The 20,592-nt window shown below is 39.4% G+C and overlaps 1 protein-coding gene across 1 annotated transcript in view; it reads right to left on the bottom strand.

The window, feature by feature from the left end:
• The window catches only part of RHOBTB3 (Rho related BTB domain containing 3), a 32,322-nt gene extending 12,648 nt beyond the window's left edge, over window positions 1-19,674 (bottom strand). Inside the window, exons 1-6 of the mRNA XM_072139832.1 lie at window positions 19,447-19,674; window positions 14,114-14,312; window positions 10,226-10,415; window positions 6,358-6,527; window positions 5,609-5,714; window positions 1,226-1,573 (exon numbers count right to left, since the gene is read on the bottom strand). Of these exons, the coding sequence (XP_071995933.1) occupies window positions 1,226-1,573; window positions 5,609-5,714; window positions 6,358-6,527; window positions 10,226-10,415; window positions 14,114-14,312; window positions 19,447-19,448 (1,015 nt within the window). The 5' untranslated portion in view covers window positions 19,449-19,674. The remainder of the gene's footprint in view (window positions 1-1,225; window positions 1,574-5,608; window positions 5,715-6,357; window positions 6,528-10,225; window positions 10,416-14,113; window positions 14,313-19,446) is intronic.
• Window positions 19,675-20,592: the final 918 nt, after the last annotated feature.

Here is a 20,592-nt window from a genome sequence, read left to right as displayed (position 1 = left end):
CACAGTGAAGATGGGGGCCCCATTTGCCATTACATGCATATAAAAGGTTAACACCAGCAATCAGTGCTAGCCCGTGAGCCCTCTCCATACACATTGACGTACTATTGCATTAATGTCTGCAACATCATCTTAAAGTGGTATTCCAGGACTTTGTTTTAATAATCTACTTTTTATAGGTGATCAATATCTGAATGTTTTCAATATCAAAATTTCTTGTGCACACTCCAATCAGTTCTTTGAAGAACTGACAGGACTCCAGTCAGTGCTGCTTTGTCTTTTTAGCCAGTGATGACCCTTAGAAGCAAAGAATTAGGAGTTTTTTAACTTTTCCAATTCATTTCTCCTTAGCAGGTGATGGGCCAAGATGCCCATATGCACCTTTATAGCACTGTGTTATGGTGATTCTGTAAGCATAATACCTAAGATATGTTGGATTTTGGATAAAACAGAGTACAAAAACTTAAAAAGTATAAAAATGAAAAAATATTGTGAATGTCATATTTTCATACTTAACCAAACAAGGTGTTGTTTCACTGGTATTACATAAAGTAATTGTCACGTACCCCCACTCTCAGATCAAGTCACTGGGTGCACTCAAACTGGAAAGTCTCTCAATTTACCTGTTATAAAATTATACAATTTGCATACCTTATACAAATTCTAAAAACAATTAGGACAACTTTGTTTAAGAATTTGAAATGTAATACATGAATTTGCAGTGCAAACAGAAAAAAGATGACAGACAAAAGATGAAATAATGGTTGCTAAAAAATATACACACCATACAGTTAAAACTAGTTATAAAATAACTATCCAAATGGTACTGGAGTTCCCAAAGACTGGCTCTTGGGCATTCCACAGCCCTTTAATTTCAGCTTAGTGAATTTTCCCTCCCACCCACTGACTTGTGATGTCACTGAGAGGAGGTAATTCATATTGTAATTTGGGTTACCCCTCCTCTTGATTATATACATTTTAGTTACTCATTCTAGTAGACTCCATAAGTCTTGACCCTGTTAGTGGGTAATCATAGTTATGGATTATGTCCATGTTATTTGGAATTATAAATTTTTCCTCGGTTTGGTTTTTCGCAACAACTACAATCCATGGAGACTCAAAGCATTTAAAAGCGATTTTATTACAGGCATGTCTGTCCCTAAATGTAATTTTGAGAAGTAATGGGGGCTTCAGACAATAAAAAATGACAATATATCTGACAATGTACCTGAATAAATGAAGTGAAGGATGTCAGGTAAACATTTATGGAAGAGGACATCTTTAACAATGACTCTTACTGGAGTATTGTTCATGGAGACTGTAGGCTCCTGGTACACGGAGAGATAGGTTCGGACCGTCTCTTGTAGGTTGAATTCATGAATGTCTTTAGCAGGTATCAAATCAAACAGCAGCATAAATCCATAGCTCACACTACAAAGCACCACTCTGTGAGCTCCACATATCGGGTTTAAGTCTGCAGTACAAAAGTGAACATCCACACAGTGACACTGATCCAGCAATTTTCTGATATCAGTATTGTACCGGGAGGGCTCATCTTTCAAGACAGGCATTGTCACTATAAAAATAATAGAAAGTAACATAAGCAAGAATACTCACTACAAATATGTTATCTCTGTATTTTATTTTTTTATAGGACATAATCTTAATAACTCATTTTAAATGGTAAACAACTGGCGTGAAATAGAAAACTTAGCTGCAGAAGCCTAACCGGTATATTGAGTGGATTGTCCTCCCAAATTTCCTATAAACCTACTAGGCTAAAGAAGGAAACCCTAGATGACGTCCCATCAGTACCAACGTTCTTCAGGATAGAGTCAGGTGTGGGGGAAAGGTGCTAGTCTAGTGTAGTATGCCAGGTGTGAGAATTAGGTTAGGAGTCATCTGTTCCAGGAGACTCAGAGGACGCTATCTTGATACAGCAATAACCCAAAATTCATTCGGAAGTGTCAGGTGCCGGCGCTCGGAAGTGAACTTCTCCAGGTGTGATTCCAGACACATTTCGGCTTAACACCTAGAAAAGTTCACTTCCGAGCGCGGGCACTTCCGAATGAATTTTGGGGTTTTGCTGCTCTATAAATCTACTAAAAACACCTCTGATGCTAGACCTCTATGCCAGAGATGAACTTCCTTTGGCTTTATCCTCTTGTGCTTGAATAGAGCTCGTGGGCCAAAAAATCTTTTTTTAATTACTGATTTTAGGGGCAATTTTTTAAACTGAAGGGAAAACAACTTGTCTGAACACACATACTACATACAGACAGTCCCCGGGTTACGTACAAGATAGGGTCCGGGGGTTTGTTCTTAAGTTGAATTTGTATGTAAGTCGAAACTGTATACTTTATAATTGTAGATCGAGTGTCACTGTGGGCCCAGTGACAATTGGAGTTTAAGTATTTTTTGCTGTAATGGGACCAAGGATTATCAATAAAGCTTCATTACAGACACTTTACAGCTGATTATTGCAATCTGGGACTATAGTAAAGCATCCAAAGAGCTTCACCAGAGGTCAGAGGGGTCTGTGTGTAACTATGGGTTGTCTGTAGTAAGTCGGGTATCCTTAAGTAGGGGACCGCCTGTATATACATATTCAGTATATATATATATACACACACACACACACACACACATGTATACACAACTGGCTATAACAAAACAGTGCACATAGATAAAAGAAAGGAGTATAGGCGGTCCCCTAATTGAAGACGGACCTCTCGGCCCACTGTGTCCTTTGGTGGAGATCTCTGAATGATTTAATATACTCCCAAGCTGCATTGATAAGCTGTAAAGTGTCTGTTACGAAGCTTTATTGATAATCCATGGTCCCATTGTAGCAAAATATTTTGAAACTCCAATTGTCACTGTGACAAAAATTTTTTTAGTCTGGAACTACAATTATAAAATAAACAGTTTTGACTTACATACAAATTTAACTTAAGAACAAACCTATGGAACCTATCTTGTACGTAGCCCAGTGACTGCCTGTATACGCACTCATCTAGTCTTATTCTACTAGAATTAATTTGAAATGGACTATAAGCTATAGAACAAATTTATAGTGTAATTTAGGTACCTACAAAAGTAAGCCCTCTTCCCCAATCATGACAAAATCAAAAGGTCCTTCACCATGTCACCATGTAGTAAATGGTGACCATGTGGTCCACCTTGCTTATCCCCACAATAAATCCATTTCAGGATTGAAATAGTAGCCTATTAATATACATTATACTATCTATCCTATGTTTTATGCATAGGGTTAGTGAATAAGCAGGTAGGCGTTTACATATCAGAGCAATGAATAAGATCGTTATTTGCCTCCTACCCATCATCAAACAAATTTTCTAGTTAACCTGGTTCCATTTTCTTTTAACATGTGACTTATATTATAATTGATTTTATTATACTCACATACTGTCTTGTAAATGTATCTGCACTTTGGATGTATGTTTTGCATATTCGGACCGGAGGGGGTGTGTTCATTTCATGTGATCCGTTTCAGATCATGTGATCTCCTGGATCCCGGAAATGTGCTTAGTCTTGCGGTTTACCAGCGTTCCACGATCTTGGATTTCTCCGTTGGTTTCCGGGGAACACTGAGCACCTCCCTCCTGCCCGGGCGTTTTCCTCATTGGGTAAGCCAGTGTATATATGTTTTTTGTTAATGTGTTTGTTACAATAGGATCATGACTAAGACGCTGCCGCGTCGAAACGCATAGATCATTGTAATGTCCATTCTAAATGTGTGCGGCTATTTGAATAAAAAGGAGTTTTAATAAAGCTATCGTGTGGAGGTATCTGGAGTGCTGCTAATCTTTGTTTTGGAAACTATTTTGATCTGGAGGTCGAGGATCCAAGAAGCGTGCACCATTCACACGTTATTACCAACTAATAGGAGGTCTCATGTGATTGGGTGAGCAGACAGCTTTTTTCTCAAACTGTAGATTTTGCCTCTCCTAATATTGTAGAAATTTCTCAGATGCCTTAAGGATTGCTTGTTTGATCTGCATGGAGAGCTCCTTATACTGCATGCTTTCTTCACAGCAAAATGTTCCAAATGCAAGCACCACACCTCAAATTAACTCCAGACCTTTTATCTGCTTAAGTGAGAATATCTGCCTGCCCATACCTGCTCATAAAACGGCTTTTGAGTCAATTGTCCAATTACTTTATGAACATTATGTCTATGTCCATTATATAACTATAACTGGAATATGTTTGAGTAAATAGGTAAAAGAAATCAATTTCTATCAGTGTCCAAATATTTATGGACCAAACTGTAGCTGATACTTCCTCCAGTGGTCAATAGTGGTATAAATGTTTATAATATATTATTTCATTTGTATATGTCCCCCATGATTTTTAAAGCGCTACGGAATATGATGGCTCTATATAAATAAAGATTATTATTATTATTAACAATGTTATTATTCAATGTTATTATTAAATTTAAATATTACTCAACATGGGAAAAATAAATAAAAAAGTCACCCCAAAAATCATAAAATTAATAGACAGTAATTTACACTAATACAATTATATCAAATATACATTCCCTTTAAAGGGAACCTGTCATCAGAAATTGGTCTAATAAATACATTCTTTATATATAATAATACTAGTATATTGTCAAGCAGCGTAACACCTTCTAGTTTTTGGGTTTTTTTCACGGCCCATGGTGGTGACATCATCCAGAAAATCAACTTTGAAGTGAGATATAAATTGGTTAAATAAAGTCAAGGAGGTGGAGAGTTTAACACTGAAATCAAGGAGGGGAATTCTGAATGCCTCCTGCTCTGTGATTGCTATTGTGCAGTGGACTTCAGGAGATCTGGTTAGTGATGTCTCTGGATGTAGGTTCATGGGGGCATTCTGAGGCAGAGAGAACTTGACTTCAGTGTTAAAATCTCTGCCTCCTTGATTTTATACAACAAATTTACATCTCACTTCAAAGTTGATTTTCTGAACGACACCACCATACTGGGTCATGAAAGAAACATGATCTGAAATGTGTTCAGCTGCTTTGCAACATACTGGTAGTATTAAGTCAATTTCTGCTGACAGGTTCCCTTTAAGTGAAAAAAGAAGACTTTCTCTTTATGATATATATTCCAAACTTTCTTGCCCCCTTTTTTCTCACATAACTTGCTGGATATATTATTATTATTATTATTATTATTATTATTATTATTATTATTATTATTTAAGGAGCACCATTAATTCCATGGTGCTGTACAATCAGTAAGGGGTTCACATACATTACATTAAGACAAGAACAAATGCAAGTACAAATACAAAACTACAGTGATCAGGAGACAAGTGGAAGGAGGATCCCCACAATAGATATGATCAAAAATAATACTTAACATTTTTGATACATTTGAGAATGTGCCACTATAATGATAAATGAGCTTATTGCTGAAATATCTAAACAGAGTGTAGAAAAAGGTAGTAATGACTTCAAGGCTTTCTAGGCTACAAACAGATATTATTGTTCAAACCGCAGAAGCTAAACATGATCTTATATCAGTGATATTTCCTATATATCTTACCAGGCTAATTTGTACATAAATTATGGTTTAAAGATATAATTTACCAGGTTGCTCCAGTTTGGGAGGTTGAACGCGTATGACTTTATTTTTCTTCTTTTCTCTTGTTTCAGATGACTTATTCTTCATAGTCTGCACTATGTAGTATTCCAGCTAGAAGACAAAATGTAACACAACAATGATGACATTTGGGGAAATGCTTTTGCCTTCAGTATTGCCCTTTCTACATGAGCATTCCACCCATTTCAAGTCACATTGTCACATTGATTTTTCTTGGTCATGAATCAAGGAAGTATTTAATGAAGTTACTAAAAGGGAACTTTCCAGGAGCATTTAGGTCAATGCATTGTCACCAAATGTTATTCAGGTGAAGGAGAGACTCACAATGATGTCCTAATAAGGAACATGTTCAAGAAGACTGTACATTAAAATGTCAAGTTAAAAAAGTATGTATTAAATGGGGGTGACCCCTGGAGTCACATTCTTAGTTTGCCTCTGCAATCGGTACCTGTCCCCAATGGGGCTCACAATCTAAGAAACCTACCAGTATGTTTTGGAGTGTGGGAGGAAACCGGAGGACCCGGAGAAAACCCACGCAGACGTGGAGAGAACATACAAACTTCAATGTTTGGCTTGTTGCCCTGTAATGTTATTTTTCTCAGATATAAAAATGCCCTTTTATATTTAGTTTGACAAATGGGTCATGTCTTTTATATGGGCTATTGTAACGCAAACTGGTGGAAACTATACTGACATATGACAGAAGAACAGGTAATATTCCTTACTTTATACTTACCAGCTCTCTAAAGTAATATAAATTGTTTTTAAGATAAATACAATTAAAAGAAAGCAGTTCTAGGTATGTAGCTCCCAGGCCTATGTCCTTGGCAAGCTGAAGCCCTTCTAATGAAGATACGGTCATTGCTCTGTCTGAGGTGCACATGGGGCAGGTACATGATGGTGAATCTAAAATTAAAGAAAATTTATTAGCCCATCAATTATATGGCCTATCACTTTTCATAACATACTTGAAATTTTTATGCAAGATCAACGCCTTCCCCACCCATCTGATCCTGGACAATGCCTTTAAATTAATACCGGGTCCTCAATGAGGCTTCACTTTAAAAATCACTAAAAATGAAATACAACATGCCTTAGAACTTGAGACGTGGGAAACAATGTTTGGCACTGCCACCAATCTGCTGGACAAACTCGCACAGGAACCACATCCCTTCTTTGCCAAATGTGGCATCAGTTTGGTAGTGGTCTCCAAACCTACAATATGTATGGTACCATGTCCCCTTCATTATTTACCAGAGATAAGCAGCCACTTTAGTCAGGTGACTAGTAGGGGTGCCAAGAGGCAGCTCCCCCCCCAGTAAGATGATATTGATGGACTATCAAAGTGGTTAAAATATTTTGGCATATTGCTGATTAATTAATAAAGTTCCCAGTATACATGAAGGGATCAATATTCATGTCAACCACTATGATAAATAGCTGGGAAAATTTCTAGTTAGAGGTGAAGCTTGGTAAATATTAACTTCATCTACACTTTGGCCCAAAGACCTTCAAGGGTTTATGATGTCTTACAAGTGCATGATAAGAAATCATGCAAAACATTACATATATAACTGGTAAGGAGATAACCGCTTTTTGCTAATTTTTGTTATTTTCTATACCGTTTAGTATACAAAAAATATTCATGAAAGAATGTCTTGTAATCAGAACAAATACAGCACTGAATTTTTAAAGCTTTTGCATAAAATAACATTAAACATGCAAAGTCCGACAGAAGTGTCACATGCCCCATGTTAAAGGTGCAGTGCAGGGGGCGCCAGATTCATGAAGAACGGGAGGCAAACATCATGAATCTGGCACACCCTGCACCCTACACAGACAAACTGCACATAGTACAGTTGGTACTCTTTTTAGTAAATGTGCCCTTATAGGTTTCATTATAATATATGGATTTAATTTTTTTTTGGGGGGGGGATGGAGAATGTAAATAAATGATTTTAAGACCATCTTCTGGTGAATGGAAAAGGCCCAAATAGAATATTGCAATTCTAGGAGTAAAGAAAGCTGTTTCTGCAATTAACCCCTTAAGGACGCAGCCTGTTTGCAGGTTAAGGCTCGCAACTTTTTTTTGAAATTTGACCAGTGTCTCTTCCTGTGGTAATAACTTTTGAACACTGTTACTTATCAAAGCGATTCTGAGATTGTTTTTCCCCCACATGTTGTACTTCATTTTAGTGGTAAATTTTGGCTGATAAGTTTTGCGTTTATTTACAAAAAAAAGAAAAAAATGATGAATTTTTAGAAAAATTTGCCATTTTCGAAATTCAAAATCACCGCGTTTTCAGGCAGATAAATTTACCACCTAAATAACTTGCAGAATAACATTTCCCATTTGTCTACTTTACATTTTCATAATTTTTGAAATGTTTGGATAATTTATTTTGACGTCACGCGGCCTACAAATCGAATAGCGATTTTCCGTATTTTCGGAATTGACTATTTTGGGGATAAATACTGTTTGAAATCAAATTTTACATATTTAGCAACAAAACCCCCTATATAATTTACCCATTTTCAAATCTGCACCCCTCAAGCTATCAGAAACAGCATTTACAAAGATTGTTAACCCCTTGAGATCTTCATAGTAATTGAATCAAAATGGCGGTGAAATTTAGAATGGTCAAATTTTGTCGGTTATACGTTCATTTAGCCCTAAAATTTACACATTTCCAAAAGATAAAAAGAGAAAACTCACCATAAAATTTGTTCCACAATTTCTCCTGAGTGCAGCGACCCCCCACACGTGGACATTACTTGTGTTATGGGGGCACAGCGAGGCACAGAAGGGAAGGAGCACCCTGCAGCTGCCAGGATTTTAGTTTTCTGGTTGCCCCCTTTTGAAGGCTATAAAATTTTCGCTTTTCCGTTATTGGGGTCATGTGATGGCATTTTTTTTGCGGGACGAGATGCTTTTTCCAGTGTTACCATTTTGGGGCTGGTATCACCTATTGTTGAAAATTTTGGAACTTTTTTTGAGGTCATGAGTAGAAAAGCATCAATTCTGTACTGGATTTTTTACTTTTTTTTTTTTTCGTGTTCACCGTATAGCCTAATAATCATGTTATCTTTATTCTATGGGTCGATACGATTACGGGGATACCAGACATGAATATTTTTTCTTATGTTTTACTAAATTTGCCAAATAAAACCCTAATGTGGGGAAAAATCTATAATTTTTGCATCGCCGTCTTCCAAGTGGCATAACATTGTTACGTTTTTGGCTACAGAGCTGGTTGATGGCTTGTTTTTTGCGGGACATGTTGTTCTTTACAACAATAGCATTCTGGAGTACATATGTTTTGTTGATCACTTTTTATTGCATTTTTAGTGGGATATAATAGGTAAAAATCATAATTTTTGGCGGGTTTTTGGCGTTTTTTTTTTACGGCGTTCATCATATGGGTTCAATAGTTATTCAGTTTTATTCTATGGATTGTTACGGACGCGGTGATACTATATATGTGGGGTTTGTGTTATGATTTAGACTTTTTTGAGCGTTATATGTCTCTTTATATGTTTTGGGGCTTATGGGCATTTTTAGTGATTTATAAAGTAATTTTTTATTGAAAAACATTATTTTGTACATTTTTTACATGATCCACCATGGGATATGAACAAGCAATCATCTGATTGCTTGTTCTTGATAATACTCTGCAATACTAATGTATTGCAGGGTATTATCAGTGCCAGCCTATGCAGATGCATAGGCTGACACTTTGCCTTTAAGATGACGTCACAGACGCCATCTTAAAGGTAAACCCTCCAGGCTTTTCTGGGGTCCCGATCGGACCCCAGAGGAGCCAAAACAGCGATCGGCCCCCCGAAAACGGTGCGGGGGGGCCGATCGTGGGGTAAAGACCCCCAGAAGGCAGGTTAAATGCCGCGGTCGCGTTGACCGCGGCATTTAACGGGTTAAACACCCGCGATCGGAGCCCACTCCGACCGCGGGTGTTAGCCGGGGATGTCAGCGGTAAATTACCGCTGAAATCCCGCGGCTAACGATGCCGGTTCGGCTGCTATACAGCGCTGAACCGGCATCGGCTCTGCGCAGTAGCTGTACTGCGCTGAGCGCTAATCGCAGGACTCAGCGCAGTACAGCTACGGCGCAGAGCGCTAAGGTGTTAATGAATCTGTATATATGTATATGTATATATGTATATGTATATATGTATATATATATATGTATATATGTATATGTATGTATATGTATATGTATGTATATGTATATGTATATATGTATGTATATATGTATATGTATGTATATGTATATATGTATATATGTATGTATATATGTATGTATATATGTATATGTATGTATATATGTATATGTATGTATATATGTATATGTATGTATATGTATGTATATGTATATATGTATATGTATGTATATGTATATATGTATGTATATGTATATATGTATATATGTATGTATATGTATATATGTATGTATATGTATGTATATGTATATTTATCTTGTCCAATTACTAGATACAGAATCTTTCAATTAAAAACATTACAGATTGTCCCTCACAGCCTCTTTCATAAGCAAATCCACATACGGCAACAATAATACCTATACTTACCTCTATGCCCAGTTGCTAAAACGATTATTGGTACAGACTGGCGGTGACTGAATATTTGTTTTAACAATGGAGCAAAATTGTTCTTTATTTCCAAAAACAAGGGTCTGTTCTCTACGCCAAAATTTAACACAACGATATCTGCTCCTGCAAGTGTGGCCAGGGAGCTCTGCAAGTCACAGGAAAATTTATCCTAGAAAAAAAAACATATTTGTAGTTGTCACATTTATCAATGACCATATTTAGAATTTTGTGTATATAATGCTATTATCCTTGTCTACTAAAATGTGTGATCTATAATTTATTACAAGAAGATAATTCAGGGTTTTCACAAATGGGCAGATTTACTACTCCTGTCTAAGGCTACTTGCACGCGGTTGTATGCTTGGCTAGTGAAAATGTGCACGTGGTAGTTCAGTGTTGTACGGCGCTCGGACGTATATATGGGGAAAGGTATAACATGCTCTATACATAAACATAGAAAGAGATGACGGCACTCACCGGTTCCAAAAGCATGAAAAGCGTCCTTTATTGGTGGGGAAGCATGCAGGGGGTTAAACAGACAGGTTCCGGCAACGGGGCCGTTTCACGCACTGTGGCGGGTTTCTCAGTGCGTGAAACGGCCCCGTTGCCGGAACCTGTCTGTTTACCCCCTGCATGCTTCCCCACCAATAAAGGACGCTTTTCATGCTTTTGGAACCGGTGAGTGCCGTCATCTCTTTCTATGTTTATGTATGGATATCTTCTTATATACATTGATTGAGCACCACTGGAAAGTCCTACTGTGATCACCCCTGTCCCTGGAGAGTCGGGCCACGCGTTGGGCTGTCGGCGGTATCGTTGGGGCTGTGCCCGCCAGAGACTTTTCTCCATTTAATATTGAGAACATGCTCTATCCCTGCGCACAGTATAGTAAGGTGCCACCCGTGTGTGGTCAGCATACCGCCATCAGGCGCCATAGCTGGCAGGGTGAAAGGGGCCTGATATGCTAAATGTATTGTTCATGCTTTCCTTTGGATCCAAAAGACTTTATTGTGGTAATCATGGCTAACACTCCAAAAACTTGATATTTCAGCCAGGCAACTTTTGTCAAACACAGGAGTCATATATAAGGAAACTCCTTACAATGAGTATGTCTGTACTTTGCATATCTCCCACACAGGATAGACATAGTTTTAGTGATGCCATAATGACTAAAATTTTTTTCTTGATAACAATAAAGTATTTTGCATCCATAGGAGTGCTTTAACTCTATGTTTTAACATCTTCATCTACCTTATCTACCTTATTAATAGGGTACCCACGTATATACAAGGTGTGGCCATACACCCTACAATTACCCCTAAGATTATACAGTGTAAAGTAAGACTAAGAATTTCAGTAGATAATTATTTTTATAGTTACGTTTAAAAAAAAAAAATGCTGATGAACTAAGACGGCAACATAACTGGTATTAAATGAAAGCATAATAACAAAAATATGTAAAGATAAACTCCATATATGTACTCAAAGGCATAGCTTGAAGCCTGTGCCATTTATAAAACTTGTAACCTATATGACAGAGTAGCAATTATACCCCTGGGGTTCAACACCACGTATGGCGTTGCCTATGTACTGTGAGCACCATGGTTTGATGTAAGCAGTGGTTTTTCTACTGGGGTTCAGAGGTAACAAATGCCTCATGTGTGTACTTCAGGGGTGAAAATAATTATAAAATGGGCAAATAGTGCAGTCAACAAGGGCCGAGGATTCGGGGGAACCCGTGGTTACCTAAACCAACCAATAAGTTTGATATTGTAACTGCAGAACTGAACTAGACATCTTCCTCTGTTGTTTCTCTATGAAGTAAGCTTGGTTCTGGTATGATATCATATGCCAGACCATTTTAAAAAAAACAATAAGAAAGTCCAGGGCCTCTCTGCCTTGGCCAGGGTATTTGTCCAAGTGTCAGTTGAAGATTCCTGCTTTGGATAACGTGGCATATTTTTCAGGCAGAAATATTCACTAGTTGCCAAAGGTTGGACACTGCTGCAGAAAGTCTTCCTCTGTCCACAGAGTGTTGTCTGTATCTGTTGTTTGTCCCTTTATGTCCTTATGTGAACACTGATCTGTCTCTGACCTCCATCCAGCAGCTGCCAGATTAAGTAAGTTATCCCTATCCACTTGCAGGATCTCTCTGGGTCTGTTAGTTGGGTAGTTAGGTTCCTGATAGCAGGTTTGACCTTGTCAGGGCGGTTTAAGCAGGTCTGTAGCTTTCAGGGACACCACTAGGTGAGTTTACCACCACTTACCCAGTCTGACACCTTGCCCCAATTCTGGTAGTGGTTACGCTGTTTGCTGGACAGGTATATGACACACAGGTTACAACATATTTCTCAGTAGTCACTCAGTTCAGTGCTTACAATTTTTTGATTCATCATAAGCCGTATGCTGAGATGAAGTGTTGGCAATGAAATGAGACAATGAAACTTTTATGTGAATATGAGGTTAAAAAGTAGGCATGGGTCTAGCTGAGTATTTCAATTATCCAGTATGTTACAGGACATTCCTATGAAGGACAAGGACAATGCACCCATACAAAATTATTATTGGTTCAACGACAAACTAAAAAAGAGAAAAATGAATGAAAGTACTGGATTCTCTTACTGCCTCTAGGACTCTCTTAGGGTTTATCAAAAATAGTTAGTCTAATAGTTATAAATAAAGAGATGATAAGCATCATTTAGATGTTATTTGTTATTCATCACATTTTTTATGAGCTGATCTCAAAGAATTTTTCTTTGTACACAAAAGGCCATTTTCTCTCAAATTGTTCACAAATGTGTCTACATCTGTGTTAGTGAGCATTTCTCTTATTTCCAGATAATCCATCCACCTCACATTTCAAACATTTAAGGGTAGCCTTTTATTGTGTCCAGCTTAAAGGAAATCTACCATTTGTTTTCATGCATTGTGAACCCAACATACCTTGCGAATGCTGTAACTACACTGATGCAGGCACCTATGTTGTTTAATCCCTGAGCTGAGTGGTTTTGCTGGAAAAAAACAATTATTACAACGTTGGTAACGTTGGATTGCTTCAGCCTGCCATTGATAAACACATTTCACGGAGCTTCCTGAACTGTCTGGACAGGGATAATCAACCTGAGCTGGATCACCCATACACAGCAGCTAGGGGATGGTGCAGCGATTGATTACTTCTGCCTGTCAGTTACAACACAGTGATTACATCATTCTCCTGAGCAGTGCATACTTAATGTGATATGTGAAGCACTGAGACAGCCACAGGAGCGACAGAGCTTCATTATCATAATTCTATAATAGTTTTTTCAGCAAAATCACACAGCTCAGAGTTTAAACAATACATGTTTATATGAATATATGTATTCTCAAGGTATATTTGGTCATAATGCATGAATTAAAAGGTAGATTTCCTTTAAGGCCGCGGTCACACCTGCCGATAACATTGCATTCATAACGCAACTTTAGAGCACAGGTGAGCCTCGACCTGATTGTATATGCATTTCCAGGGGAATGTGATTGTTAACCTGCCTCCGGTGTCAATCATGTAGATTGCATGTTGCTTCTTGGTGACACACTGCCAACATTTATTATAATACAGTGAGGTCTGTCAAATGTCTTTAGTGTCAATTGTGCAACAGATTTGGTAAAAGCTGTTACTACACTGTGGTTGTGAAAGGGTTCTAGCTTGTAGTATCTCTCAATTGATCTTATTCAGGAAGTATTGTATGAATAGCAACAAGCAGAATTGTTATTAGAATTATATATTATAGTGCAGGCTACATCTCAAAACTAAATGAAACAATTGGTATGTATAACTCGTGACCTGTTTTCAGCTTCACAGTATTTATATTCTTTCTCCAAACTTACCAGGTCTAGACACTCATATGCCACAATTCCCACTCTGTCCTCTGATCTCAAACTGGCTTGGTAGACCTTGAAAACGGGGTGGCTTTCATTTATGTCCTGACTTCTCAGTATGTATCTAAGATATAAACCGACCACACTTGTTTTCTCAGTATCATATAATCCATTGTAATGATTTCCAAGTGACACAATCTGTATTGACCTTAAACAAACACATTAGTTACTCAATCAGTCTAAACGTGAAGTACTTTATACGGTTAATTAAACAATTAAATTGAATCCTGAAAAAAATAAGCAAATTACAGTCACAACCAATACAATCTTCTGTCATAAAGACTGATTATTCCTTATATTTTATTATATTATACTAGGCACATTTATCTTTCACATAATCATGGATGCTGTCTAAGTCTAAAACAATATTAAAAACCCATGAAAATAATTCAGACAAACGCTGTTTAGGGACACATCCCTAAACAATTAATATATCCACACATTTCAAATAGGGCTAAAGGGCAATTATTGCCATACAGAGGCTTAAAGGGGTATTCTCGCCTGGGAATTCACATTCAGTTTGATTAATCTGCCATTAATAAACATTTCTTCAATTAGATGTTATTAAAAAAAATGTTCCTGTGTGAAGATAATTTTCCATAAATGTAGTGATATGGTCCCTTAGAAACGAGATAGCTTCCTCGGATACGGCCACCTCTGCTGAAGGGATTGCACAAATAAACAAAAAGTTTTTGTATATGAAATATCTGAGAATTACTACATGTCCCACAGCCGTCCTGTAGTGATGATCGCTGAAGCCAGGTGGTCAGGCAGGGCTCAATAGTACATGTCTGGCCACTGCTGCCTAAATGTGACGTGGTCGTAACCGAGGAAGCTATCTTGTTTCTAAGGGACAACATGGCTATGTTTATGGGAAATTATCTTCACACAGGAACATTTTTTTTAATAACATCCAATTGAAGAAATGTTTATATATGGAAGATTAATGAAACTGAATGTGAATGCCGAGACGAGAATACCCCTTTAAGAGAAGATGCCACAGGTAAAATATGATGGAGATGACAAATATTTACTAAAACAGATTTGCCTGAAGAGTTGACAAGTATGTTAAAGGGGTTATCCGGGTTTAAATTTTTTTTTATGGCCGGGCTGGGGAGGGCTATTTAAACACAATAAACATGTACTTACATCCTCCGGTCCTGCCGATGTCCCGCGCCGTGGCCGGTCTTCTCTGTGCGCCGGTTTCATTACAAGAGCGCACAGAGAGCTTCCGGCCGGCCAGGGAGCTTCAGCTTACAACGCTGAGAGATAGGGACGGATGGGAGGAGCCGTCCACATCGCGGACCGGAAGCTCCCTGTGCGTGGCTTCCGTGCCCCTGTAAACAAACAGGGGCACGGATCGAAGGGACCGCGGCGTGGGGCATCGGCGGCGCCGGAGGAGGTAAGTACATGTTTATTATGTTTAACTAGCCCTCCCCAGCCCTGCCATAAAATTTTTTTTAAACCCGGATAACCCCTTTAAGGCTGGGAACACACGTAGGGGCACATTTACTTTCCCCATCTCCGGAGTTCACAGAAAGTGCATTATCCGACTCCAATGCAGTCTGCTGCAATTCACTAAGATCATGCTCCCAATTTCATGAATGTGTCACTTCCCCGCTAAGGTCTGACAGAGTTCACCATCTTTCTAGTGATGCATGTAAGTGCTTGGCTTGCGACACAATTTGAAAGTTAAATCCCGCTCTCCGTCCGAATCAGTCGGATCGTCTGACAGCACGCCCCCTAATTTGTGTCGCATGAAAGCCAGCACAGCTGAGCCAAAAAAAAAGGGTCGCACGTGACACAATCGCAACAAACCCACTACTTAAATACCTGTGCAAGCCTTTTTTCCATTGAAAAAAGGTGCACTGTCCGAGAAAAAGTGTGTGGCAAAAGCGGTAGTAAATGTACCCCATAGTAGTTTGGCAGTAGGTGTACATTAGCAGCATAGTGTGCCTGCTCTGGAAGGGGGATAGAAAGTGATCCCTGTTATGCCCCCATCCACTGCTTTCAATGCCTACATGATAACTTCTATAGGTGATACCCCCCACCCCCCATATTGGTGAATGTTCTATACACTGACTGTCGAGGATAGGAAAAGTCAAAATTAGGGTCATACCAAGATCATAATCAGGAGAGAGAAATGAGAGGTACGAACCAAATGTACAACCACCAGAGGGAAATGAATTAGAAAATCAGTAGACATGGAATGGACAGAAAAGAAAACAGGTCAGGCAACTCTCATCCACGACATGCAGAGCAAATACACAGAACCCAATAATTGTCAAGGTATCCTAGCCTCAAGAAAGCTTTTTAGCTGGCTAATGAGTTGACTGAGATCTAGCTGATCTAAACCACCTCATACTCCATCTGTCTACGAACCTTAGATTTCGCACATACTTTGGAACATCTAGCTTCACATATTGCCACCAATACCAGTCTAGGTACCGGTTGCAGTGGATGCCTACTGAGGACAGAATTATTACATCATGAGCAGAGGATGTCCAACTGAATGCGGGATTTGCGCTCAGGCCCAGGGACAATGTAAATTCTACACTCGAGGTGTATGGCTCCAGGGGCCAACTAAATAGCATGATAAGTAGTAAGGAGGAAAAGAATCTGAAACACACTGAGAGAAAGCATCACCAATTTGGTAGACAATACCAATACATTTCTCAAGACAGACTTTCACTAAAGATATAACCAACCACCAGGTTGTACCAAAGTAACCTCAAGATGGGATACCATGCATGACATAGAAAGGACAATTCTCTGATACTGATAAACTGAAGAGTAATGGTATACACACCCCACACCTAGAATAGTGTTATCTAGTCCACACAGTTCTAGAGGACACGACAATGGCACCAAGGGCAAATTTGCAGAATCCAATAAATTAACAAGTGAAATTTACCATGTGGGAAATACCCTTTGGCCCAGATATATTTCCCCGAGACCATCTAAGCTGGCTTGAACATCTTTGTACCGGGTTCTGTGCTTGAACCAGAGGTTGCAGAGCCCTTATTTGGTGAATCTCGTGAATGGAGACTTCAGACTGGAAGCTTAAGGCCTCTTGCACACTAGCGTTGCGTTTCACGTCAGGGTGCAATGCGTGAAAAACTGACGTTTTTGCTGCGTTTTTGTTTCATTTTTGTTCGCGTTTTCGGTGCGTTTTTCACGCGCGTTTTTTTAAGTCAATGGGACTTTTTCAAAGGGACCAAGGTTCGGGAATAAAATGTTTTATTTAATTGAAAAATAATGTCTTCTGATAAGTTGCAAACATCTGCGATCTATTCTTCACTGTTCCGCGCGCGTATATTATCTCCCGACAAGTTAGCAGATGTGAAGAACATTGAAGAATAGAATAAAACCAGTGAACACAGTGAAAACAGTGACCACAGGATCATTTAAGAGAAAAACACAGTGCAGAACACAGTGCAGAATAGATTACAGATGTTCGGCACATCTGCTTACTTGTCGGGAGATACGCGCGGAGCGGTGCGAACAAAATAGCATGTGAAGAACAATATATATGTGTGAAGAAGACATTGCAGATGTATGGAAACATCTGCAATGTGTTCTTTACACACATATATATTGTTCTTCACATGCTATTTTGTTCGCACCGCTCCGCGCGTATCTCCCGACAAGTAAGCAGATGTGCCGAACATCTGTAATCTATTCTGCACTGTGTTCTTTACTGTGTTTTTCTCTTAAATGATCCTGTGGTCACTGTTTTCACTGTGTTCACTGGTTTTATTCTATTCTTCACTGTTCTTCATTGTGTTTTTTTAATTAAATGATCGTTCGCGAGCAGGGGAAATACTGTTATACTGGTCACCTAGCAACCCTTACGTTTAAAACGCATTGCACTCGCATTGCACTTGCAATGATTGCGAGTGCAATGCGTTCTTGATGCATCTCCATAGACTTGAATGGGGCGTGAAAATTGCGCGTGACTCGCAAAAATAGAGCATGCTGCGATTTTGACGCGCGTGCAAACGAACGCAAGCACGCGCGTGCAAAACAACGCAAATGAAGAAAGACCCATTGAATACAATGGGACAGAGTGCAATGCAAGTTCTGCGCGTCAAATGCACACGCAGAACTCGCGCGTGAAAAATGCCAGTGTAGAAGGGGCCTAAGGGTTCGCAATTGCATAGGTTCATCCAAGCAACGAGATCCAGAACTGGAGGAGGTAGGGATGCTTGCTCTCTCCTGCACTCCCTAAGGCGTGAGTCTCCCTAAGGCATTGGTCTGACAGCTAACGTCATAGCTGTCCCTAGAGAGTCAAATAATTGGAACAGACCAATATGTCCTTAATCTGGAACTATGACCCTTGGCCAAAATAGACTCCTTAATGCTCGGCCAACCAAATGTCACTAAACCTATTCCAGAACTCATTTGTTACTAATCTGTGGCCCTGACACAGTCTGAAGCTTAGTGCTGCCCTATCAGGTTCTTTATATAGTGTCCAAAGCGTGTCCAAAAATCTACTCTCTGACTGTATTTCAGGGAGGTCAGAACTGCCCCATCCTGTGGGTCACCTCAGGTAAGTCATTATGACTTCCATCCCCTGGGATTTGGTGGCAATGGATTGGGGTCTCAGTCTGAAGTATAGCCTGACACTTCTAAGAGAAGTAAAAATGTCCAGACATGACTAGCTGCTCTATATATTCAGGGGGTACAGGGTATCTCTATTCTTGTGAATGGATGAGGGTCCCAATAATCAGACAGATCCCCAACTATCAAAAGTTCACATACCAAATTAAAATATTAAATAGAGTATTGGTTTAGGATTAATCGCTTTAGCATTATCATATCTATACAACTGCGACAGTTATGGAAATTTTGGAATATAAAATACAGATCATTTCCACAATAGTTTGTTTTTACCAGTACATGATTTGGCTATAAGCAGACGTGTTTGTCCACAATTACAGTTTGTGCTAGCGCAGTAAAATATTGTTATTCTGACTATATATAGCACAGATATCTTTTAAGCTATCAACAGGGTATAACACAATGGCCTAAAACTAAGACACAAAAGTGCAGAATTACAAGTAAGTAGAACTTCCGCTTCATAAACTCCCACTGAGATCACATTTAACCCATTCCAGAGAGTAAGAACCCTATTAGGCAGTGCAGCCCCCCTCTTCAGAGTATTGTACAATCTACATTACATAAGCGCAGAGTCAGTAGTATTCTGGGCAGTTCCCTTTTGTATTAAATTGAATTCCAACAAGTATTCCGAATCCCCCAGATCTGTAATGATCACCTACATTGCTGTAGATCAGCTGCAGCTTGTCACATCTGTCGGTGGAGCTGGCTGCAGGCGGTAGTGTAGAGGCAGGCAGAGGCTAGGTGTGGGTTAATGTTCAGCTTGCTGTATACACCAGCCCAGGCTACAGCGGTGCCTTCCCCAGCGTCATCATGAGCTCATCATTGACTCACTGCCGGGATGCACTGAAGTGCTGTTGCCTGCCCTAGATGTCTGTAAACAATACGCTGCAAGCAGCATGTTGTGCTATGGGCGTGAGCTGTGCCAGGCCTTACATAGTCAGCTGCGATTCCCTATAACGGAAGAAAAATCAGCCAGGCAATGCCTTTATTTATGCAATTGGCTAATTAAACACGGCAGTTTTCTGGTCAATATTTTGCATCAGTTTTTAGAATCTAAAGCCTGAAGTGCATTCTTAAACTATAAAAAATATAATGGAAAGTTTCTACATCTTTTGGTTGTTAGGCTCTGGGTCCCATTAATAATAATAATTCTTTATTTATAAAGCACGCACACACACATATAGCTGCACAAAGCTTGTCAGTTCAGTTCCTGTCCTCAATTGGGCTCACAATCTAATCAACCTACCAGTATGTTTTGGGGTGTGGGTGGAAACCGGAGGACCTGGAGTAAACCCATGCAAACACGGAGAGAACATACAAACTCTTTGCAGATGTAGACCCTGGGAGTTGAACCCAGGTCCCCAGTGCTGCAAGGTTGTAATGCTAATGACTAAGCCACCGGCCCCGTGACTTAAAAGGGCCCATTCCCAGCTTACAATCCATGTTCTTAGGATGAAGACAGAGTTGAATTCTGTGTCTGTAGTACAAGGAATGGCACCTCCACTTCGCCCACCAGGGGTACATGAAAGCTGCCAGTACGTTGTGTGCAGACCATGCTCTGCAGCTGCCCGCTCTAATCTCCCACACTATAAGCTCTATGGGCTCTAGAAGAGCCGGGCAGAGATGAGCAGGAGTGAAGTGAAACCTCAGCCAATCCTTGCTAGGTTACCGGGTCAGCAGCACATTAGATAGTACTGTGTATGGGGATATCTGTGTCCTACAGACAATTTGCTCTGCTGGAGACCATAGGGAATAGAGGAGAAGAACATTCTAAGAAAGACTGGTGAGGAGAGGATATGTCTTGT

Source organism: Engystomops pustulosus, chromosome 1 (genome assembly GCF_040894005.1).
Source record: "Engystomops pustulosus chromosome 1, aEngPut4.maternal, whole genome shotgun sequence".
Taxonomy (NCBI): domain Eukaryota; kingdom Metazoa; phylum Chordata; class Amphibia; order Anura; family Leptodactylidae; genus Engystomops; species Engystomops pustulosus.
This window is presented reverse-complemented; position numbering and strand designations above follow the sequence as displayed.